This window comes from Myotis nattereri (genome assembly GCF_964212035.1).
Source record: "Myotis nattereri genome assembly, chromosome: 1".
NCBI classification, from domain to species: domain Eukaryota; kingdom Metazoa; phylum Chordata; class Mammalia; order Chiroptera; family Vespertilionidae; genus Myotis; species Myotis nattereri.
In genome coordinates this window covers 182,549,650-182,575,681 of record NC_138075.1, presented here as the reverse complement: position 1 = coordinate 182,575,681, position 26,032 = coordinate 182,549,650, and the positions used below count along the sequence as shown (strand labels likewise).

The 26,032-nt window shown below is 39.7% G+C and overlaps 1 protein-coding gene across 1 annotated transcript; it reads right to left on the bottom strand.

The window, feature by feature from the left end:
* Positions 1–443: 443 nt before the first annotated feature.
* On the bottom strand, positions 444–24,284 carry NUP54 (nucleoporin 54). The gene is made up of 13 exons (XM_081098273.1): positions 24,154–24,284; positions 23,356–23,517; positions 20,348–20,431; positions 20,120–20,260; positions 13,702–13,928; positions 11,960–12,147; positions 10,807–11,003; positions 10,084–10,138; positions 9,370–9,463; positions 6,835–6,942; positions 5,001–5,120; positions 3,731–3,841; positions 444–1,271 (listed from the first exon to the last, which is right to left on the bottom strand). Exons 1-13 carry the CDS (start codon positions 24,218–24,220, stop codon positions 1,143–1,145), a joined length of 1,683 nt encoding a protein of 560 aa, XP_080954399.1. The 5' UTR covers positions 24,221–24,284; the 3' UTR covers positions 444–1,142.
* Positions 24,285–26,032: the final 1,748 nt, after the last annotated feature.

Here is a 26,032-nt window from a genome sequence, read left to right as displayed (position 1 = left end):
TTCAGAGGATGGCTTCTTGGTATACATTCCTCTCTATCCCTCTCTATCCCTGTAACAAACACAATGGCAAGATTCATACCAAAGGATCACACAGAAATGAAAGTTAAAGTATTTCCAAGAGGGGGCCAACATGATGCAGCCAGGTATGCAATTTGTAGTAAAAAAAATTGTTTAAAGTTAGTTACCTGGTTATGAAAGATTCACTGTTTCACATTATGATGTTTAATTCAGATTTTCGAGGATTTTTAGATACTAATATGTTAGGTAATTCTGTATCCTAAATGATATCTGAAGTTTTTTTGCCAAGTCAAATAAGCAGCAGTGATATATTTTTCTTAGGAGGGAAAAATCAGACTTTAAAACAAGCAAAGATTAAAATTCTTGAATTGTGATAGACATGAATGGTCATTCTCCCAGAGCTAAATAAAGCACCAAACAGAATAATAGAAAAGTAATTACAATCAAGAATTTATTTTTCATCATTTTTAGAAATAAAAATGTTTAAAGAAACAAAAGTTGCAAAAATGATAAAATGTAATTTTGTTATATCCTAATTGCGTAGGTGTTCTGTAAATTTCAAATAAGCAAAATAATATAAAAATATATTTTCAAATCTTTATAGAATGAAATGAAAACCACATTAATCATTAAATACTCTTGGATTTTCTTTACTCCTTCTACAGATGAATTCACAAATATAAAAACTGATGTACATTTATTTTCTGAAGTACTAATCTCCAACAGCCAAGTAGTCATACATTTTATGTGCAAAGTAGATATTGCATATTTACTTGCTATGGAAAGTTAGAGTACAGGCTGAATGGAGAATAATCATTAAACACTGATTATTTTTAAGAAAATGCTGTTGTAAAAATGTACAATCGTACGTTTTTGGTAATCATGTACTTCTTAAAGTAAGTAACAGCTTTTAGATATAAACCTTCCGAAGGCTGTCTTTGAAGAGCTGTGAAGTGACTTATTTCAAATCTGAAGAATAATAATTTGTCAGTAACCTTCTCAAAAACCAAGCCAGCAGAGAATTTTCTTTCCTTTTCCTCCATGTGGTCAGTTTCATTCTTAGGGAAGGCCTGATGTAGCAAGAAGATATAGTTCATGAACCTTTAGCACAAGTTTGTGATCTGTCAACTAAATACACCACCTCTGATGTGGATGGTTTCATTCAATCCATGTTCTACTAACTTTATATCTTCTAGATCATCTTTTATGATGCTAATCAAGTGGCTAAGGCCTTCTTGTTGTTGTTTCAAATGCTAGAAGAAATTAAGGAAAATATTAATACATTACTTTATTAAACTGCAAGCTACTCACAGGAAAAAGGATGATTTTACTAGCAATACAGCACTCTGTAGATGCTCTAAATATAGTGGGCATGCACATTTATCTTCTACTAATATTTTTTATATGACCTACAATAAAATACATACTGTAAACAATAAAGTCAAACATGTAATGAACAATATCTTCAACAGAAACATTACAGAAGCAGATTTTTTTGATTCTTTTTATCAACCTTTGATAAACGTATATTAAAACAATGCAAGGTACTCAAATATAGATGACTAATAAAGTAATCATTCTGAAAATTGACAATTTTCACATTTTTTAAGTACAAAGTATATAGTGATGATAATGGTGATAACTACAATTGCTAACGTTTTTAAGAGTCTTTCCTAAGTGGTTAAGGCAATTTGAGGAGTTTCATAAGTATTAAGTCATTTAAAATCTTTCTGAGCACTTTTTCGGGTACAATTATTACTCTTCTCTACAAATAAAGAAAATGAGGTGCAGGGAAGTAACCTGCTCAAGGTCATAAAGTAGTGATGAATCATAATTCAATCCCAAAACAATATACTGCTTTCATCATTTTAGGTAGGTGGTTGTATTATTCCCCGTTTTATTGCATACATGAACTCTTCAATATAGTTCTTTATTTGAATATGCTGGAATCTTTCAGTTAATTTTATTGCAAATATTTACAATGGAATAACTAAAATGTATGCACACTGTCCAGGAACCTAGGAATCAAACTAGTTTTTAATTGCATAAAATGGAAATATCCAACCAATGGACATAAGACATTGGGGGGTAGGGGAGGCCAGGGGACTGTCAAGGGCGGGGGGGAAAGGACACATATGTAATACCCTTTGTAATACTTTAAGCAATAAAACAATAAAAAAAAAAAAGGAAATATCCATTCTAAAGCACATAATAAAATCAGAATTGTTGATGACATTTAAAAACATCTAAAATCCTCTGGGCCATGCTAACAGCCTTACATAGTGTTTCACAAAGTTTACCGCCTGAATACATTTTCTTTAGACAGTCAATGGTTGGACAGTTTTCATTAAATCAATCTGTATTTATACTGAAAATAAGCTAGAACAGTACTTTTCAACTTGTTCATACAATGTATGCCTTAGGTAAACGGAGGTCCTGGCCAACCCAACCTTCACTGAGGATCCTTGAGGGCTGAGGGGATCAATAACTCTACACATTTATATTTTCTATGTGGCATACAGTTGGGAAAGTATGATACAGAGCAGTTATTTCTTAAACTTTAATGTACATACAAATACATTTAATGTATTAAGTAGTTCTGGCGTTAAGGACAGATTCTGTATTTTTAATAACCTCTCAGGTGCTGCTGCTGCCAACACACTGAGTAGCAGGGTCTAGGGAACTTTGATGCCTCTATTACCTCTTGTTCATTTTTTGGGGGGTTGGGGAAGTGAATGATTTACTTAATTTTTATTATGGTAAAATATACATAACAAAAATATGCCCGTTTTAACCATTTTTAAGTAACAATTCAGTAGCATTCACATTATGAAACAATCACTACCATCTACCTCTAGAACTTTTTCTGAAATTCTGTACCTATTAATAAACACTAATTCCCCATTTCCCCTCTCTAAGCCCCTGTCAACCAACATTCTACTCTAATGAATTGGATGGAGTACTCTAGGTACTTCACTGAAGTAGAATCATAAAATATCTGTCCTTTTAAACTGGCTTGTTTCACTTGGCATAATATCTTCAAGGTTGATCTATTTGTAGAGTCCTTTTTTAAAGGTTGAATATTCCACTGTATGTATAGACCACATTTTAACTATTCATCCATCTATGGACACTTGGGCTGCTTTCACATTTTGGCTACTGTGACTAATGCTACTATGAACATGAGTATACATATATTTGAGTTTCTGGTTTCAATTCTTTAAGGTTTACACCCAAAAGTAGAATTGCTGGATAATATGGTAATTCCATGTTTAATTTTTTAAGGAACTGTTTTTTACAGTGGTTGTATCATTTTACATTGCCACCAGCAATGCACAAGTTTCCCACTTACTTTACATCCTTATCAACACTAATTTCTGTGCTGTTTTTATTTTGTTTTTTAATAATAGCCACCTCAATGGATATGAAGTAGTGACTGATCACCTTTTTAAAAAGTACACACTAGCCCTGGTTGGTGTGGCTCAGTTGTTTGGAGCATTGTCCCATGAACTGCACAGGAAGGTCTCAGGTTTGATTCCCAGTCAGGGCACATACCTAGGTTGCAGGTTTAATCCTGTCAGGCGCATACAGAAGACAACCACAACCAATCAATGTTCTCTCTCACACTCTCCCTTTCCCTCTTTCTAAAACCAATAAGCATATCCTTAGGTGAGGATTAAAAAAGAAAAGTGCACACTAATGTGACACTTACCTGCTTGATTTCTCGTAACAGATCTGCATCTATGTAATATCTTTCCTCAGATTTGACTGCTCCAAAATGATTCTGCATCCTGATTTGGGACATCAGTTCATTTAGTCGGCCCTAAAAATAAGACAAGTCAAATTAAACTGCTAACAACAGCAGCTGCTTTTATTTTTTTTAATTTTTTTTTAAAATATATTTTATTGATTTTTTACAGAGAGGAAGAGAGAGAGAGAGTTAGAAACATCGATGAGAGAGAAACATCGATCAGCTGCCTCCTGCACATCCCCCACTGGGGAAGTGCCCACAACCCAGGTACATGCCCCTGACCGGAATCGAACCCAGGACCTTTTAGTCCGCAGGCCGACGCTCTATCCACTGAGCCAAACCGGTTTCGGCAGCAGCTGCTTTTAAAAGAGAATGTTTCCTTTTAAAAGGATGGTTACTACTCTATTAAAGGTGTCTAATTTTCCTCTGTACACTATTTGAAATGTTAACACAAGCCAAAAACACCATGATTAAGTGTCTATTCTAGAAAGAAAATTTTGATTAAAGAGATCAAATACTTTTAAAAAAACAAGTATACAAAAGTCCTATTTTTGAAGACCAATAGTATTTTTCTGTAGATCCACCTGAAACAAATTCTACCTTTATAATAGTGGCCCGGTTCCCGAAATTTGTGCACATTAAAAGGGAATTAGAGGAAATATTTTAATATTGCTATTTGCCCTTTCTTTATAATAGAAGTGTCAGAGATGAAAATCTCCCTCCTGTCAGAGTCTGGGGTGTGCTGTGGGACCCAGAGTCAAGTCCCCGCCCACCCGCATGCACCTCGAAATCACGTGAGACCCAGACCCAGCCAGCCCCACCCCTGTCAAGTCCCGCAGGGCGGGGGGGGGGCACAGCCTCAGGACCCCCGGTGCCAGGGGAGGGGGTGCGGCCTCAGGTCCCCCAACCCTGGCATGAGGCATGACGACCATTTGCATATTAGCTCTTTATTATATAGGGTAATAAAAGCATAATATGCTTATCAGACTGGACAGCCAAACGACCTTCCAACCTTCCAATGGACGAAGCCTTGGCAGCAGGGGCCAAGGCAGAGGTGGTTAGGGGCGATCAGGCAGGCGAGTGGTTAGGAGCCAGGGGTCCTGGATTGCGAGAGGGGTCCCAGATTGGGAGAGGGTGCAGGCCGGGCTGATGGAATCCCCCCATCCCCCCCCCCCCCCCACCGTGCACAAATTTCGTGCATCGGGACTCTAGTAGTTGTATAAGTGCTTACCTTAAACTGAGTAGGTGCATTTAGTTCACACTGAATTGTATCTAGCTGAACTCGCAACTGCTCTTCATCAGCTTGGATGGCATATCCACTCTTCCTCTGAATTTCCTGTTTGATTAGGACCTATACAAAGAAAACCCACTAATACCAATGGAATCATCTCTTTTCAGTTATGCAAGTAATTTTATTACAATCAGTTGTTGGAAGAAATCAGCCAAATAATATATTAACAATATAGTGTAAATCTTAGTTCAAGATTTGAATCATGCTTGTCCATATATATTAGTCAAGTTACATTAGTACACTGTTTTCAATGGCCATAATTTTTCATGCATTAACCAATAATTAATTTAATTCCCCTACTGAGGAGCATATATTTTGTTTCTAGATTTGACACTGTTAACAATGCTATAATAAACACTTATGTATGTATATATCTTTATTTACTGATATAGACCCCAAGAATGTGTAGGATTTAAATATGTATTTTCAGCCCTGGCTGGTTTGGCACAGTGGATAGAGCATCGGCCAGCGGATGGGGGGGGGGGGGGGGGGGGACGCCCAGGTTCAATTCCAGTCAAGGGCACATGCCTGGGTTGCAGGCTCGATCCCCAGTGGGGAGCGTGCAGGAGGCAGCTGATCAATGATTCTCCCTTATCATTGATGTTTCTCTCTCTCTCTCCCTTCCTCTCTGAAATCAATAAAAATATATTTAGAAATAAATAAAAGTTTATGTTTTCTGTCTAAAAGAAGCTGCTACATTGCTTTCTCAAAAGATCCTACAAATTTAAATTCACAAGGCACATGAGAGTATGCTTTTCCCCACATTCCTGTCAGCTATTGGTTGTAATGATTAAATTTTCCCCAACCTGATGAGTTTAAGGGGAACTCACATCTTTTCTTTAATCATTTCCACATTATGAAGTGCTTTTTCACATATTTTGCCTATATTTCAATTGTTTTTTCTTCTTGTCAATTTATATGATCTCTTTGTATAATATGGATATTTATACTATAGCTAAAATCTATACTATTTCCAAATTCAAGTTTGTTTTTTTCTGAAATCACTAAATTATTGACAAATAGCTTCTTTCTGGTATCTTTTGCTATACAAAATTTTCTAATTCTTATGTAGCAAATTTTGTTTTATAGTTTCTGGCTTTCTGGCCAAAAGTCTCTCTAATCCCTAGCTTCATAAATTTCTTAAGAGTTAAGTCTTTAATCTACCTTATTTTTGTGTATGGTGTGATACAGTGGTCTAATTTTAATTTTTTCCAGATGGATAGCCAGTTATTCCATTATTTAAGTTAAATATACCTACTAAATTAAAACCCCACTGTCATACTTTCTATTTGTAAACATTAATTCAGATTTTATATTTTCCTCATGAATTTATTCCTAAGTATTTTAGTTTATTCATCAGTGAAAAGAATATTTTCCTGTTTCCATTAATAGTATTTATCTTATATATATCCATCTTTCCACATTCCGTAATTTATTCTATAATTTGACTCCCGCATGCACCCATACCAGGGATCTTGGTGTGTATGGGACAATGCTCCAACCAACCAAGCCACACTAGCCAGGGCAAGATGACTTCTTTCTTTACTGCTTCCCCTGAACCTCTCAGTAAGATGTGAATTTTAGACTATTTTTAACTTTCTTCACCCAATCTTGTGATGCTACTCCTCCAACTGACAGGTTTTACTGAGAAAGTTTGCTACTTTTAGTTTCAGACTATTATTATTACCTTTTTTCTATTGCAAAAAAATTCATGTTTAGCACTTCTATTACATATATAGTCTTATAAATGTTGAAAAAATATCCAGATTACTACCTGTAAGGTTCTATGGGAAAGGTCCATGAGTTTCCTCTTGTATTGTGCAATTTTGGCCATAGTTGTAGTTTGATTCTTCTGTAATTCACCAATATCTTCAGATATAATCTGTATTTTTTAAAAATTTAAGGTAAATCAAGTATATATATCACAACTGTTTATCAGGTTCACCTATATAATATACAAAGTGTAATTTCTGAGATTCATCTCTCAAAATATAAACTCCTTCTTTTAAATTTGTCTTTATATTTCTAACCCTTTGTACATCTAAAATTTGTTTTTTACCCTCACCCGAGAATATGTTTACTGATTTTAGAGAGAGGGGGAAGGAGGGGGAAAGAGAGAGAGAAAGATAGAGAAACATCGACTGGTTGCCTCCCAACAGAGGACTGAATCCACAACCTAGGTCATAGCTCATGCATTACTTGTGCTTGTGGTGATGCTGGTGTAAACAAACCTATTGTGCTGCCAGTAACATAAAAGTATCACTTACGTACAGTACATGATACTTGATAATAAACAACTATGTTACTGGTTTATGAATTTACCACATTATGCTTTTTATCATTATTTACAGTATTCTCTTTCTACTTATAAAAGTTTGCTGTAAAACAATATGCTATTCCAGGAAAGACCACATGTTAGATGGCAAAATAAGTCTCAGTAAATTTAAGAAGATTAAAATCCTGTCAGGTTTCTTCAACTCCAATGGTAGAAAAAGAGAAAAAAGATAAAACAATTGTAGCTGGGAACTTCAACTCTCCTCTCATAGCAGAAATACTTAAACAGCAAAACCAACAAGATTATATAAGAACTGAACTATCTACTAACTGGATGTCACTCATGATAACAGAAAACTACACCCAAGAACACCAGAATACGATTTGTTAAAAACGATAACAAATTTAAAAGAACTTAAGTCATACAAAGTTATCTGACCATATCAAGAATCAGACTAGAAATCAACAAGAGAATAACAGGAAAATCTCCAAACACTTGGAAATGAAAATACTTCTAAATAATCCAGGCTTGGATAAAGAATATGTGGTACATATATATAATAGAATACTATTTAGCCATAAGAAAATATGAAATACTGCCATTTGAGACACTGTGAATAGACTTTGAGAATATTGTGCTAAGTGAAATAAGTCAGTCAGAAAAAGCTAAGAACCATATGATTTCACTCATATGCGGGATGTAAAAGTGAAACTCATAGACACAGACAATAGTATGGTGGTTACCAGAGGGAAGGTGATGGCGTGGGGAGGGGGAGTAAAGAGAGCCAAATACCTGGTGATGGAAGATGATTTGACTTTGGTAGTGGACACAATGCAGTATACAGATCATGTATCATAGAAATGTACACCTGAAACTCATATGATCCTATTAACCAATGTCACCCAAAAAAATGTAATCAAAAGTTTAATTTAAATAATCCATTAGTAAAAAAAAAAATCCAATAAATAGAACCCTCAAGGGAAATTAGAGAATATTCTGACTGGGTCAAATATGAAAATAGGACATTATCAAAATTTGTGGGCCTTAGGTAAAAAAGTGCTTAGAAGGAAATTAATAGCACTAAATGCTCATATTAGAAAAGATAAAGGTCTCAAATAAATAACTTAAGCTGCTACCTTAAGAAACTAGAAAAAGAGAAAAATAAATCCAAAGCAAGCAGAATAAAGAAAATGGTTAAGAGTAGAAATTAATGAAATCATAAACAAAACCAGAAAAAAGTCAATGAAAAATCAATAAAATCAAGGTAATGAAAAGTCCAGAAATCATGCCACGTGCAAAACTATGCTGGAATTTTCATCCAGAGAAGCTAATCCTAGAAAGGATGAATGATTATGATGTTCAAATATTTGTAGAGCTGTCATAGGAAGCACAGTAAGTACCTACAAAGCCATGCCAGAGAAAATGGGTGTAAATCATAACAAGGCAGATACTGGATCAATGTAAAAAGAGAATTTGTATCAATCAGAGCTAGCTGACAGTAAAATGGGTTGCTTCATAAAACAGCAGGTTTTCATTACTCAAACAATCTGAATGAACAGCTCATCAAAAATTCCATTTAGAGAATTTGAAGGCGACCTTTAGGTATTTGATTACAAAAATCAACTTTATAAAACAAAATATTATGTAGATTTAAGCATTCAGTAACTTAAATTTGCTTCATTAACCAACAATTATAAAATACTGATAACATCATCATAATTATAACCTTCATTTTTATAAAGCCCCATAAATAAGTGTTTATAATAGAGCAAATTATATGCATTTTTTGGCTGGAATTGAAAATGAAAGTCTAATTTGCTAGGCCAACAATTTTAAATTCATCGTTGAAATATACCAAATCAGACTGACATGATTTTGGAGACTATAATAAAGAAAGTTGTATAGCACTATAATTGCTAATTTGCAGTATACATTATATTGTTCCCTATAAGATAAAATTAGTTAATAAGTAACACACATGGTGAAAAGAAATTTCTATGATCCCAAGGCCAGAGAATGAAGGTAAATGCTTACATCTAATCTGGTCTGATGCTGCTTAGTCATCTGATCTTGAACCTTCAGTCTTCGAAGAAGTTCTTTGAAACCCACCATTGGTACAGGAATTAACCTGAAGAAATCAAGTGGTCAATTTTCAAACCTTAAGTCTACTATTACAAAATTCAAAAAGGGTTTTCATAATAACACCCATATAATTTCACATTAAATTTCTAGAGTTTAAAGGCAGATCTACAACTATGAAATCAATAATGTCACACCACAGAAACTTAATTCAATCTCCCTATTTTACAAATGAGGAAATATAGTTCAGGAAAAAGTTACATTATTAAATACAAACATTATTAGGGTAATGGTACTCAGATTTCAATGTTTTCACCACAAAATGCTGCCTTACCATAGTCAACATTCTTTAAAAAGCAAGAGAAATCGCCCTGGCTGGGTAGCTCAGTTGATTAGAGCTACCTATATGCCAAGGTTGCGGGTTCGATCTCCAGTTAGAACACATATAAGAATCAACCAATGAATGCATAAGTGGAACAAATTGATGTTTCTCTCTGTCTCCCTTCCTCTTCCTCCCTTTCTCTAAAATCAATCAATAAAACATTTTTAGAAAAGCAATAGAAATAAAAGTAAGCTCACCTAAAATATAAGGATTATAATTATAATAGTTTGCATTTGTTTGCTTCTCTAGTAGCAATTAGTTCTTATACGAAAACAAGATACACTTACTTTTCAGAATCAGGGTTATCCACCTTGGCTTGTTCCCAGATAATAGGATCAACACCTACCACAAAGAAAAAACATTTTTTCTAAAAGAACTATTTTCCATTTTTATGGTATTTTTTTCTAAAAGAACTATTTTCCATTTTTATGGTATTTGTATGAAAGGCATTCCCAACATAAAACACAAAACCCATAAACTGTAAGGAGAAATGACTGTTAAATATGACCACTACAAAAATAAAAATTTTGTAAGATAAAGCTAAACAAAAGGTGTAAATGGACAGGAAACACCTATAAACTATAAGATAATACATTACAGAGCTCTTATAAATCACAAAGGAAGACAAAAAAATCTAATAGAAAATGGGGAAAGAACATGAAAGGACCTTTTATGATAAGAACACATTCAGGTTTTACTTGACAACTCAGTTAAAACAAGAGATAAACTAGAAAAAAATAAAATAGTAAATTATCTTTGGGTAGATGGATTATAGACGATTTTTCTTTAGTTCGCTATTTCTAACAAACATATTAGCTATATAATAAAAATAAAAAACTAGGCAAATGAATAAATGAAATAAAAAAATTTCCATCTATATGAATAAGTAGACATGTGATGAGCTGACAATGGCTTCATTAACATTAATAATCAACCAACACCTCCCAAAACAGAGGAAGCATATATCTCGAAGTCTTTCATTTCCTCAACTCTATGATATAGAAACATACCAGCAGGGGGATTCTGTAAAAGCTGTTTGACCTGTGCAGGAGAAAGTTCTGTTCTAGTCATAGAGAGAGTTACACCAAGTTGCTGCAGCTGTGTTTTTATGTTGGTTTGTTCAAAATGGGCATATAGTGTTGTAGCTGGGACTCTTCTTGAAGTACCATTTGGAGAACGCTCAATAACATAAATGACAACTTCTGTCCTAGGAAAAAAACAACCAAGTTGTAAAATATGGAACACATAACTCACAGCCACAAATATCAACGCAGCATGTGATTTCTAAAAGGGCACTAGTCTAATTAAGAAATGGCTATTTTAGAAGGGAATTAAACTATTTTTTTCTTAAATCTTTTTAAAAAATTATTGATTTTAAAGAGAATGAGGGAGGGCGTAGGGGGATAGGAGAAAGAGAAACATCATTTGTTGTTCCACTTATTCATGTATTCAGTGGCTGCTTCTTATATGTGCCCTGACCGGAGATTGAACGCACAGCCTTGGCATATCGGGATGACGCTCTAACCAACTGAGCTAAGGCCAGGGCTTAAATCTTGAAAAATAAGATACTCTTACTTAATGTTCTATTCACTTATAAATTAACTTAAGTGATAAAGTTAAAATGAGACAGGCAAATAAGATATTTGTCAAAGGTTTGCTTAGCTGCAAAGTTCTATTATTTTTTTTCTAGATTTGAGAAGTACTTTGGAGATTCTGTTGAAGCTTATAGATTGTTTTACTGCAAGTAAGACCAGGAAGTAAAATCTGACTTCAGTTATATTCTAAAGTAATGTTTTGACACTAAGTATGAAAATTATCAGACAAGGGAAGTTAATCAATCATATTTATCCATAAATGAACATGAACAGTAATCAGTCAAAACTTTCCATTAACATTTTTGTGGCCCTTGATATGCACAGTCAAGATTAATGTTTATTCCTGTTTCTAAGTGAAAAATCTAAAAAATTATTACCATCCAGTAAGTTACAAAATCCAAGATTAAGAAAAAAGCTTTTAAATGTTTTTGTATAAATACTGAAAAATCACTATTTGAGAAATAACATTCTGCTCCGAGATTTAACTGGGGTTTTAGCAACAAAATCACTTGATCACTCCCTGGACCAAGGCATGCAGATAAAAAGAGAATACCTATTGTATACTTACTGATCATCTGGCAATGTTTTAATACCCTCTACAGTTACTGTAAGGGTCTGGTTTCCTCCCAAAACTTTATGCAATGATTCTACCAATTGCTGTTGTTGGCTTCGAATATCTGTTTCTTTTTTGTTAAAAACTAAAACCACAAGCCCATCTTCATCTTTATTATTGGGCATACAACTATAACCTACTGCCTGTGGAATGACAAAATAAACAATATCAGAAATATGTACAAATCTTAAATCCAGTATTTAATATTAATAGCTTCATATCTGCTAAAATGGGGAAACAGTTTAATGTTTGGTAGTGAAGGAAATGATTCTTACCTCCTTGTGCCCTAGGACATTACACATTTTAAAGAAATTATTTTAACCCAGAATAACAAACTTGTAGAATGAAATTAAAAATTCCTTTTCAAAAGAGTAACTAAGTAGCTTTTGCCTCTGAAAAACGTTGATATCCATTGTTGTTGGGTCCTTCTACACCAGCCGTGGGCAAACTACGGCCCGGCTTTTCGGCCCCTTTGAAATGAATAAAACTAAAAAAAAAAAAAAGACCGTACCCTTTTATGTAATGATGTTTACTTTGAATTTATATTAGTTCACACAAACACTCCATTCATGCCTTTGTTCCGGCCCTCCGGTCCAGTTTAAGAACCCATTGTGGCCCTCAAGTCAAAAAGTTTGCCCACCACTGTTCTACACACTTGAAACAACTCTGAATGTCATAAAAATGACTGCAAAAGTCATGGACCAAAATGTAAGTCTTTTTACTATATATTAGACTCACAGAATCTTAGGTTTTAGATATGATAAACTCTATCTTTCTAGAGAATTACTCTTTTAGATAGAAGCCTTTTCTTGTTTGTCACAAATTATAATGCAACTTTTTGAAAAACTTAAATTCACTCTAGTACATTATGTATTTTACCATATGTATGTTATTTATCAACTTAAAAAAAGGGAAAAAGTCAAATTGTTATATTCAATCTATGTATATCTACTGCATAAATCTTAGTCATTAAAAAAAGGTATTAAAATTTCAACATACTAAAAGAAACTACTTCCTTTTTGTTGTCCAAGGGTCTGATTCTAAGCTTTGTAGCTCTAAACACTAGGCTTATGTACACATTGATTAGGTTTAAGAGATTGATATACGCCAACAAAACTCAAGAGAGGCTAAAGTAAACTGGATTGTAATTTATTAATTTGTTATAAAAAATACACTACAAATTGATCTATATACTCTAACTGGCTGATGAACAGAATCTGAGAAGTCAAATTCATATGAGCACGTTGCTTGATAGGCATTGAATCAACAATGAAAATGGACTACATTGTTTAATGGCCTTGACATCGAGCAATTAATAGTGACAATAGGACACTCTTGTATGGTTAGGGTATACTTTCCAGGACAAATGTTAGATAAATACCACTAAATTCTACGTTTACATCTCCCTTTAATAGATGCCAAGCAGACCATTCCCTTTTTGTTAACATTTTTTCCCTCAGTTATAAATTACATTCTAGTCACACCTTTCAATCATATTCTGGGCACCTTCAAACACACATGTATGAAATCACTTCTATCTTATAATTTTTACATTTTTAAAACAAAAATATAATTGTACCATGTTCAAGGACTACTGAAAAAAACAAGCAACTGTTTCCTTGGTATTATTTTAACCCAAATATCATAATCTGTCTTATACACACCCTTCAAGTGAAGATCAAAAGCATTATTAATACCTTAAATCGGCAAAAGGGATTTTCTTGTGTGAATTCCACTGGTGGTATGTTATTGTTGAAATAACCTTTTCCGGTTCCCCAAAAGGCCTGCAGTTGATTCCATTTTGCCAAAATAGCATCTCTCTCATCTCCTAATAGCGTTGGAGCAGAAAGAGCACTTGCAGTATTTATCAGTTGGTTGGACTGGGCAGGAGCCTGTGTAGGCTGACCAAAGAGACCACCTAATGCTAAAAATATATCCCAAAATTAGTATTAAAAAAAAAAATTAAGAGCCTAAGTATGGTAGGCAGCATAGTGACCCCTATACACAAAGATGTCCATATCCTAATCCCCATAATTTGTAAATATGTTACCTCACACAGCAAATGGACTTTGAAGATGTGATTATGAGATTAAGCTGGGATTATCCTGTATTACCAGAAGGAACTCAACATAAATCATAAAGGGAAGAGGGAAGTCAGCATCAAAGTAAAATCTGAATATAAAGGAGCTATAAGCCACGAAATCCAGAAAGACTCTAGAAGCTGGACAAGGCAAACGACTTGATTCTCTCCTAGAATCTCCAGAAGTAACACAGCCCTGCTGACACACTGATTTTAACCCAGTGAAACCCACTTCTGAATTTCTAATCCACAGAACTATAAGATAGTAAGTTGTTTGGGGTTTTTTTTAAGACACTAAATTTTTGACACTTTTGTTATGGCAACAATAAAAAATTAATATAGCCAGGCTGGCAGTTACATAGCTCAGTGGTTGAGCATCTATCTACCTATGAACCAGGAGGTCCCAGGCTGATTCCTGGTCAGGGTACATGCCCAAGTTGTAGGCTTGATCCCCAGTAGGAGGCATGTAGGAAGCAGCCAATCGATGATGTTTCTCTCTCATCGATGTTTCTATTTCTCTATCCCTCTCTCTTCCTCTCTGAAATTAATAAAAAATTATTTTTTAAAAAAGAAAATAGCTTAATCAATAAAGGAAAAATATATATTAAAAAAAAGAAAAGAAACTAATATACTAGGACAATCCTTATAATGTTAAACTTGTTCAATTAACACTATTACTAGCACACAAACTTGGATCCATATTAGACCCACAACAAAAAAATAAAAAAGGACATAGATATGGAAAAGTTAATTTTGCGAAGTTGCAAAATTATCTTTTAAACAACCTTTATTGTTGTTATATTTGTATAATACAAATTGGAAGATTAAAAAAAATAAGCAATAAGAATCATTATATCAATGTTTATCAATAACAGCTTAATAAACACTTTTCCTTCTCTTGTTAACAAGAAAAATATAGTGAAAAGAACAAATGGACTAACCATCAATATTGTAGGATAAAACTTTAGCTGGCTGTGTAGCTTTGGGAAAGTTACTTAACCTCTATGTGCTACAACTTTCCAATAGTAAAAAGGGTAAAGATGTTAGATCAGATCAATATTTTCAAAATGCAAGATAAATAAGTACCCCTGGTATGATATAGCTGTCAAGCAACAGCTGAGTTACTAAATGGACTCATTCCTATAAGAAAACGTCTCATCCTAGCTCATTTGGCTCAGTGGATAGTGTTGGCCTGAGGACCGAAGGGTTCTGGGTTTGATTCCAGTTAAGGGCACATACCTTGGTTGTAAGCTCCTCCCTAGCCCGGGCCCTTGTCAGGGCACATGCAGGAGGTAACCAATCAATGTGTTTCTCTCACATCAATATTTCTCTGTCTTTCCCTCTCTCTCCCATTCTCACTAAAAATCAATGGAAAAATATCCGTGGGTGAGGGTTAAAAAAAAGTCTCTTTAGGCACTCTCCCTTCCCCCACAGGCACTTATTTCCTAAACTCCAAGGGACTCCACAAGACTTGCAACCAGGGGAGCAATGGGCAGTGGCAACTCATCCCAGGCTAACCCCATGAACCTGTCTCCAAGGCCCCCTTTTCTCTGACTTCCCTGTAAGCCAAAGCAGCCCAGCCTAGGTTCTCCTGTTGCTTCTTGTATGCCCTCCCTATTTCACTGTCCTAAGTGTGTTTTTGCTGTTGTCAATAAATTCTTGCTTGCTTTTCTACCAAAATAAATAAATAAATAATAAATAAATAAATATCTTTTAATTAATTATTTGGTTATATTTTCTAGAAAAGTTTGGTTGGTGCCACTATGCCTTTAATGTTTCATGACTTGCTTATCTCACTTTTTAAAAAATGTTTTTATTGATTTTAGTGGAAAAGGAAGTGAGAAACAGAAACATCAATGAGAAACATCTATCAGTTGCCTCCCACGCACCCCCTACTAGGGATTGAGCCTGAAACCCGGGCATGTGCCCTGACCAGGGATCGGTGACCTACTGGTGCATGGGGTGATGTTCAACCAACTGAGCCACATGACTGAGCTTATCTCACTTTTTGACAAAGGGTTGAAGATGTCTAAGGCTCAGAGCTTAAGGCACAAAGGTGTCTGGCTAGAATTTAACACTATTATATTTTCTTGGTACTTAAATTTTGATTATTTCTTCTTTATAGCAAACTACACTGGTTTTCCTTTTATAGCAAGAAATACAGAGGATGGACAAAAGAATATGTTAAATTATACTACAGGAATGCAATCAGTAAAGTCCTGACTGAAAAACTCCATAGGACAAATTAGCTGATTTCTTTAATTAATTGAAAAATAAAAAAGAGAGCTAAAAGAGGAACTTAAAGAGATTTAAGACAAATAAAGCAATATTGTTCACACACTTGAGTGACAAAACTATAAAAGGAAGTGAATATAGTAAACGACAGGTCTATTAAGTTCCTTTCATGGGGAAATGATTAGGAGGGGAATGTGGAGGGCTTCTGAATAGACTGGCCAGGTCCATCTTCTGACATGGGCAGTGGTTACCAAAGTGTTCACTGTATATATAATTCATTAAGCTGTACTTTTGTGCAGTTTCCTATATTTTTGTTATTTATTTTTAGCAACAAAAAATTAAAATGATACTAAACCCAGAAAACTTACATCCTAATCATGTCAATCAGATTTCTCCCAAGTTATCATTTCTATATATAAAAGCCAAAGCAACCATCCAACCGGTAGCTATGATGCACAATCACCACCAGGGGGCAGATGCTTCAACTGGTAGTTGTGATGTGCACTGACCGCCAGGAGCTGCGGTGACATGGCAGCTGCGGTTCTCGGGTGATGCACCTGGAACCAGAGAGAAGGGAGCCCAATTCCGGGTTGTGTCACTTGAGAACTGCCCTCTCGCAATCCAGGACCCCTTGGGGGATGTTGGGAGAGCCGGTTTCGGCCCAATTCCCACAGGCCAGGCCAAGGGACCCCACTGATGCACGAATCTGTGCACTGGGCCTCTAGTCTACACTAATAAAAGAGAAAAATGGTAACTGGCGTACGGCGCTACCCCTTTCATTGGCTAATCAGGGCTATATGCAAATTAACTGTCAACTGAGATGGCAGTTAACTGCCAACAAAGATGGCGGCTAATTTGCATATGTAGGCACAATGCAGGGAGGCGAAAGGGAAAGCAGGAAGAAGCCCCCTGCCACTGACAGTGATCAGAAACCCAGGGGGGAGCTAAGAGCTGGGGGCAGGGCAAAGGCGGCCCCATGATCGGAGAATCAGGTGCCTTTGCCGCCCTGGCCAGTGATAGCAGGAAGTAGGGGTGCAGCCAGCGATGGGAGCTGGGCATGGTCGAAGCTGGCAGTCCCGGGAGCTAGGGGTCCCTTGCCTGGGCCTAAAGCGGAGCCCACGATCGCGGGGCCCCTGCAGCTGCGGGTCCCCACTGCCCGAGTTGGACGCCTCAGCCAGAGGCGTCCTGCAGGGGCAGGGGCGGAGCCCACGCGATCGCGGCGCCCCCTGCTGCCACTGCGGGTCCCCGCTGCCCGGGCCGGACGCCTAGGCCAGAGGCGTTAGGCCTGGGCAGGGGCGGAGCCTGCAACCGCGGGGAGCTGGGGGTCCCCTGCCCAGGCCTAATGCTTCGGCCAGAGGTGTTAGGCCTGGCAGGGGCAGAGCGGGAGATTGTGGGGAGCTGGGAGTCCCCTGCCCAGGCCTAATGCCTTGGCCAGAGGCGCTAGGCCTGGCAGGGGCAGAGCAGGAGATCGCGGGGAGCTGGGAGTCCCCTGCCCAGGCCTAATGCCTTGGCGAGAGGCGTTAGGCCTGGACAGGGGCAGCGCCTGCAACCGCGGGGAGCTGGGGGTCCCCTGCCCAGGCCTAATGCCTCGGCCAGAGGCATTAGGCCTGGGCAGGGGCAGAGCCTGCAACCGCGGGGAGCTGGGGATCCCCTGCCCAGGCCTGACACCTCTGCCGGAGGCCTCAGGCCTGGTCAAGGGGCCGATCCGGTGATTGGTGATCGGAGGGTGATGAGGGTCAACTCCTCTGGCCGAGGAATCAGGCCTGGGCGGGGGACTGGGGGTCCCCCACCCAGGCCTGATGCCTGGACCAGAGGCATCAGGCCTGGGTGGGGGCGGAGCTGGGGATTGGAGGGATATGATGGTCCCCTTGCCCAGGCCTGAAGCCTGGGTCAGAGGCGTCAGGCTTGGGCAGGGGGTGGAGCAAGCGATCAGAGGGAGATGGGGGTCCCCTGCCCAGGCATGATTCCTGGGCCAGAGACCTCAGGCCTGGGCGGGGGTCAGAGCCAGTGATCGGGGGGAGATGGGGGTCCCCTGTCCAAGCCTGACACCTCTGGCGGAGGCGTCAGGCCTGGGCAAGGGGTCGATCAGGCAATCGGAGGGTGATGGGGGTCTACGCCTCTGGCCGAGGCATCAGGCCTGGGCAAGGGGCAGAGCCAGCAATTGGAGGGGTCTGGGGGTCCCCTGCCCAGGCCTGACGCCTGGGCCAGAGGCATCAGGCCTGGGATGGGGGCAGAACCAGTGATGGGGGGAAATGAGGGTCCCCTGCCCAGGCCTGACACCTCTGTCAGAGGCGTCAGGCCTGGGCAAGGGGCCGATCCTGCGATTGGAGGGTGATGGGGGTCAACGCCTGAGGGCTCCCAGTATGTGAGAGGGGGCAGGCTGGGCTGAGGGACACACACACACACACACACACACACACACCCAGTGCACGAATTTCGTGCACCGGGCCCCTAGTTATATATAAACATGAGAAGGAGCTTTTGGAATCCTGTGCCATATTTATAATTTTTTTAAAAGTTAACCACTAATGTGTTTTGAACAGTGCATTCAATAATGTTAGCTATCTATTCTAATAAAAGACAAACATGCAAACTGACTATACCTTTGCTACGCCTTAAGCCACGCCCCACCAATTAGAGCAACTATATGCAAATTAACCCAACCAAGATGGCGGCCGGCAGCCACGGAGCTGGAGCAAGCAGGAGGCTTTGTTGCCCCAATGATGGAGAAAGCCAAGCTTCCCACTTGCCGTGTCGGGCTCTAAGCTCCACTCAAAGCAACAAAGTTTCAATTATAGAAGGGAAATAAACCCCAGATACCTGCTTTCAGCCAGCCACACGGAGCTGGAGAGAGCAGGAAGCTTCCTTCCCGCCCGCCCTGGCTGGCTCTGAGCTCCTCTCAAGGCTACAAAGTTTCAATTATAGAAGGCAAATAAATCCCAGAATAAAAAAAATAGAAAGAAAAAAAGGAGAGGCTAGGAGCTTCTGTCGTCGGCGGGGCTTGGCCAGCCTGAAAACGGACCTCAGCCCCTCACCCAGGCTGGCCAGGCACCCCAGAGGGTCCCCCACCCTGAAGGGGGTGTGGCCAGCCTGCAAACAGCCACCAGCCCCTCACCCAGGCTGGCCAGGCACCCCAGTGGGGACCCCCACCCTGAAAGGGGTGTGACCAGCTGCAAACAGCCATCAGCCCCTCACCCAGGCTGGCCAGGCACCCCAGCAGGACCCCCACCCTGATCTGGGACACCATTCAGGGCAAACCAGCCGGCCCCCACCCGTGCACCAGGCCTCTTATCCTATATAATAAAAGGGCAATATGCAAATGGTCCCTAACAGCAAAAAGACTGGGAATGACTGGTCACTATGACACACACTGACCACCAGGGCGCAGACGCTCAATGCAGGAGCTGCCCCCTGGTGGTCAGTGCGCTCCCACAGGTGGAGCTCTGTTTAGCCACAAGCCAGGCTGACGGCTGCCAGTACAGTAGTGGTGGTAGGAGCCTCTTTGGCCTCCTCAGCAGCGCAAAGGATGTCCGACTGCAACTTAGGCCTGCTCCCCGCTGGCAAGTGGACATCCCCCGAGGGCTCCCAGGCTGCCAGAGTAATGTCTGACTGCCAGCTTAAGCCCAATTCCCTAGGGAGCGGGCCTAAACCAGCTGGTGGTCATCCCCCAAGGGGTCCCAGACTGCAAGAGGGCACAGGCCAGGCTGAGGGACCCCCCTGAATGCACAAATTTTTGTGCACCAGGCCTCTAGTATTGTTATAATTTTATATTGGAAGTAAGATGAAAACCTCATACTTACTAGTTTGTTGTTGCTGCTGTGTATTAAATCCTCCAAATCCCAATCCAGTTCCCAAACCAGTACCCAAACCAGTACTAGTTCCAGTTGTGCCAAAACCAGTACCAAATCCAAAACCTTTGTTCTGAGTACCACCGAAGAGTCCTTTTAATGAAAAATTGAAATTGCATTAAGTTAAAAAAATCTGAGCTCTAGTTCACTTCTACAAGTGACTTAAGATTGTCCTCTTACCAGTAGTGCCTGTGTTAGTTGGAGCAGAAAAGCTGAATGCAGAACCTGCTGTTGTAGATGTTGTCCCAAATCCTCCGAACCCACCTAATTACAAGGGGATAAAATAGAAAGAAAGACTCTTTTGTATACATAAGAGGTAATTTCTTTTTCAAATTATTTTATAAGTAATTGCTATGCATAAAGACAAAATATATTGATCTAATTTTCCTTTCTCTACTTTCAAGTTCATTTAAAAAAAAACTATTCTACTAATCAAGAAATCAGTATGTTGTAAGAAATAAGCCACAGAAGTATTTAAACTAGAATACCTCAATGCAATATATACCTTTCAACTAAAGGGATGATTAACAGTTATAGCTGAGAAAACATGTTAAGCCATTATGTTTAACAAACACTAAAATGACTATGTATGTACTTTTAGAGTAGGGAATGCAAATTCAAACACCTAGAAGATTTAGGCTGATAACATTAATGCGTGGTGGAACTATTCAATGTGAACAGTTTTAAAAAATAGCAGCAGTTCCTAAATTCCAGCAGACTATTGCTGCAGGAGAATGGTAGTTTAGCAGTGTTATATATTCCCATTCCCCCCGCCCCCCCCAAATCAACAGAAGATCTAGATTTTCTATGTGAAATTTATAGAATTTTAAACCCTAATTTTTGCAACTAATTCAAATTTTTTTTTAAAAATAGTGTGCAAACAGATTATAATGGCAGAGTGTGTTGATAGCTTTCAACCTTGGCTTGGTCAATTAATTTATAGTCTAGCTCATATTTCTACTTAGTCTCCACTGAGACTACGCAACTTCTCAAACAAAACATACCAATGCATTGACCTCTATACAACAAAAATGTGTTTCTCTGAGGAAGAAGTGAGGGAGAAAAAGAACAAGTGGAAGGCAGTGGCAGGGAAAGTGAACAGAGCTATCACAGGCCTCTGTGATAGCTATCAGAGTTTGGCAAATCTGACAGATATGCAAATTACACTTGGGTAAGTGTAGAGACAAATCAATCTTAACTATAGCTAACTTGACATATGAATGGAATGGGATACTAGCCAATCTAAAATTGTTTTATGTATTTCCTTTATTGTCAGTTTTTACCTGATACTAATGTTGTGCCAAAAAGACTTTTAAGACAAATATTCATCAATACTGTAACATAGAAAATAATAAGAAAAAAACCCCAACCCTTTGATATTCACCATATAATTCTGATATGGAAAATTACTCAAGAGTGGACTGCATGTCACCCTGGCCAGTTTGGCTCAGTTGGTTGAGTGTTGTACCATGCACCAAAAAGCTGCTGTTTCGATTCCCGGTCAGGGCACATGCCTGGGTTGTGGGCTGGATCCCCAGGAGGGGGCGTGTAGGAGGCAGACAATTTATGTTTTGCTCTCACATAGATGATTCTCTCCCTCTCCCTTCCTCTCTCTCTCTCTCTCAACAAAAATCAAATAATAAAAGAATAGACTCTCTGTTGCATGCAGGCACAACCACTCTATTTACTTGTATGCTAGGGCAATACTGCAAAACTGGAAACAATCTTTTTTCTTACTTCTCCCTTCCATAGAAAAACCAAGATATACTCTGAATTGACTACATGATAAAAATATCAGTCAGGTCTTATCATACCAAAAATGTTTATTATTAACATCAATCTGCAAAGATACAAAATTAAAAAGTAGACAAAAATTTCTATCAGCCCTTTGGTAAAGGCAAAGTTAATGAATAATGTATATAAAAGTAGTTAAAACACAATTATATTATCACAACTCAAAACTTAACAATGATAACTCCAAAGGAACACAAAATCAAGCACATAACAAAAGATGTATTTATTGTTGGTGAATTACAACTGGGTGGTTTTGTCCGGAAACACAAATTTGAAAAAAATGTTTGTTTTACCCAGTGCCAATTTTAAGCAAACACGGAAAAAATAAACATACCAAATGACAGTAATATGTGATCTTTAAATATATCTTTATGATAATAGATCATTTTATTTTTGGAATTTTCAAGTATTCTTCAAAACGTTTCAAATCAAATACCAAAGTGATACTCACATTGACAAGTTACTGCACAAAATACCAGAACTTCCCAAATAGTTTTAGAGAACTAAAACGTTTCAGGAAATAAAGTTTAGCAAATGCATATAATTGGCATGGGCATAAGTGGCATAATGTAAGAAAATATGGACAACAGATTCATATACGAGCAGCTGAGGAACAAGTCTTTTCTATAGGGTCATTGTAAGTATACATAGACCTATTTTAAATTTATACACATATACACACATAGTTTGTTCCTTGCAAATTTTTCAATGAACTTTAAACAATCCATCTAGATAATAAAATCTTCATAATTACCATTTTGAATGCAAAGATGTCTAGCCTATCTTTTAGAACTCAATGCTGACAATAAATTAAACTGCCTCTCTGATCATTTCTTACAATTTTCTAGGAAAAAACTGAAGATTCCTTCTATAATTACAGATCTTACAGAAACGTTTATTAATATGCTGAGTTGAACAAAGAAACGCATTATTATACAGGTTAAGAAACAAAACAGGTTACTGCTGTTCGTATAAGACAATGTCCTCTTGGGAAACACAAGGACAATAAAATGAAATTCCAATGAAAGATGCAGGAAAAATGAAAAAAGTGACTGCAGGAGTCCAAGAATCCCAGGAAAATGGGCCTGACTGCTGAGCTTATACTTTGGAAGGAATATGTAATAATTTGGAAGATATACTCTACTCAAAAATAGTAATTCCAAACTACTTGGAAATTATATTCTGTCCAATTGAATACCAATTTAACAAAGGAACATTATGACTTGCAAGACTTCCCAAAACTAAATCTTGATACAAATGTTACTGATTGGACATCAGGAGATAAATGTCCTTTCCTCAGACAAGTTACTGTTCTTTCCCCAACTCCAGGAATCACAGCACATTCTTGGACTCCAGCTCCCGGCATTCGTTACACATACGACCCGAGTATCTACCTGCACTCGCCAGACTGTTACCAAAATTGAACGGAGTCGCCGAGGTAGTAGGAACACCGAAATTCCCAATATTAAAGTTCACTGCAGGGTTAGCAGCTAATCCGAAACCCCCAAAATTAAACCCACTGGCGGTGGAGTTGGCAGTCTCAAGCCCACCAAATCCTGATAGGCGTGTAGGCAAAGAAACACAAATTTAAAAGGGGAGAGGGGAAGAAACACAAGAAAAGAAAGCAAGATAGGATTAGAAGCGTCAGTAGGAAGTTTCCCAGAAGTGAACGAAAGACAAACCTTGACTTTGCTCCAAATAAATTAAGAAAGCGGAGGTGGGGACAGGAGAGAGGAGCAAAGGGGCTGGGGCAAAGGCTCCCGCCTCCCGGGGGCTGGGACCAAAGGAGCCGCAGGCAGCGCCGGAGCCCCCGCCTAAGCTCTCCGGGCCGGCAGCCGGGGCCCAGCGAGGGTTCCCGCCGGGACGCGAAGCTGGGGGAGGAGGCAGGGCGGTTCTCCGGCGGGGAAAGACGGGAGCCGCCTCCGGTCTGTCCAACTCCCCGGCGGCAGGAAGCGAACCCTAGGAGCGCAGGGTCCGGCGAGACCCACGCTCAGCGTGCCAGCGCCGGGGTGGGTCTCCATCCTCCCGCGGCCTCCTCCGGAGCCTGCTCGGCCAGCTCCGCGCCGCCCGCCCTTTGCCGAAGCCCTAAAGTCTCCGCCCCGACAGGAAACCCCGGGATCCCCGAGCCGGAGAGTCTCGGACCGAAGCGGACGCGAGACCTCTCCAGGAGAAGGTCCGGGGGAATTACTCACCCGTGGGAGCTGCGGTGGCTGCAGCGGTGCCCGAGGTGCCCGAGGGAGCCCCAAAGTTGAAGGCCATGTCGCGGGAGCAAGGGACCTAGAAGCAGCTCCCGCGACACTCGGTGCACGCCGCTTTTTGGTCCGGCGGGGAAACTTCCTCCGGCTCACGGAGTTCCGCCCCTTTTCGGCCCTAGCCTATGGGCCGGAACTCGGAGAGGCGTGGCGGGTGGACCCTGGAGGGGGGGGGGGACGCCCCGCCCGGGTAGCTTCCGGGGGCTTCGTGACTTCCGGTGGCGTGAGCGTCACAAGCAGGGTGAGCTGCCGCCGATCCGTCAGAGGCGCGCCGCCTGGGAGCCCTTGCAGACTGCCGAGGGAGGTCTCCAGCGAAGATGTGCAGAGAGGGGTGTGTCAGGAAGACAGGGCAGGAGAGAGCCGAATCCTCCTCCGTAGCGGAGCCAGTGGGTAAAGCGGAAACTGGAAACTCAGGACGCTGTGTGTCCGGCAGAGTCCCGGGAGTGGGTATTTTTAAAAGTAGGGGGCTAATGGGGTGCCTCTGAGAACGATGTCTCTCTAGCTTTTTTAATGTAACAACCCTTGTAGAATGACTTGATTCTTAAATCTGTGCGCTTGTATAACTTTAATAAAAATGAAAATAGCAAAAAGCCATGGTAGCTATCAAAATTGCAAATGTCCTTGGACCTCCACACGTTATCTTGTAAACGATTTGGCAAGATTATGGAATACGAGGTTACTCGGGACGGCATCCTTTATAAAACCAAATTATTGGAAACAAGCGGTTGGCTTAAATAGTTAAATTTATACAAAGGAATACTCTTCAGATGTGAAACTGGAACTGAAAGTACAGGAAAGACAATTTAGAGCGTTGCATTGGTATGCTGCAATTTAGTGGGGGGGGGGGTGAGCTAGAATACATAATACACATACTGGTATAAAATATTCCTGGGAAGGTGTATTTTTAAAAATGAGTATCTGGTGGCTTTTGGAAAGATGCATTGAGTGGCTAGGAGATGGGTGGAGGGAGACTTTCCATTATAAATCCCTTCTGTGTCTTTGAAAATGTAAATGGATGACCTATGCAAAATATTAAATGATGCTTCTAGTGGCAATTGCAGGAGTCCCAGTGAGAGCTCTGCTGTGTTAGGGTGAGGACAGTAGTGTGCTGGGCCACATATCTGGTGCTTTGGCCAGACGGGTCATGCTATGCTGTCTGTTCCTAAAACACACAGATAGGAAGGTACTGACATCAGGCCAGGCCTTGAGATATGGTCTCATGGCCCCTTCCCAGCATGCAGGCCTTCTTTCCCAGAAGGCCCGGAAGTCTCATTCCAAATTTGGGAGACAAAGGATTGGAAAAAGTATAAAGAGAGTTTCCTCCATACTGGGGGGCCCAGAATTTAAAAGACACATTTTTCTCTGGGCCTCCACAGAAAAAATTTGATAATAAAATGTAACTCTTGCAGTCAGCACTGCAGTTCGGCCCCTGCTCCGGCAGGGTGCTGTAACTGTAGTCACTGGCCATGGAAATCAGGGCTGCAGTTCAGCCTCTGCTTCGGCAGGGTGCTGTAACTGCAGTCAGCTGGCCAGCTTAATAAAGGCTCTTAAATTTAAATTCTGAGTCGGTGGTCTATCTCGCTGAGTGAACCCTTAACAGTAGGAACAGAGACCGGGAAGCACGCAAAGCGCTTGACGGATGGGATGCAGCGGGAAGGAGACGGAGAATGTAGCTGGAGCCCCTGGTTCCTGGCGTGTACAGCTGGGTGAATTGAGATGCCATTCCCCAGCAATGGGAACTGGGGGAGAAGACAAGGGAAAACGAGTTCCTTTCTTTACTTGCTGGACTTGAAGACAAGCTGGGTGAGGATATCCATCA

Excerpts from the sequence above, each read along its gene's own strand:
- NUP54 (XM_081098273.1), bottom strand. The coding sequence starts at position 24,220 with ATGGCCTTCAACTTTGGGGCTCCCTCGGGCACCTCGGGCACCGCTGCA. Across the intron at positions 5,121-6,834 it reads TTTCCCATAGAACCTTACAG|GTCCTAATCAAACAGGAAAT; the intron begins GTAGTAATCTGG and ends TTCTTTGTATAG. Across the intron at positions 1,272-3,730 it reads TGTTACGAGAAATCAAGCAG|CATTTGAAACAACAACAAGA; the intron begins GTAAGTGTCACA and ends AATTTCTTCTAG.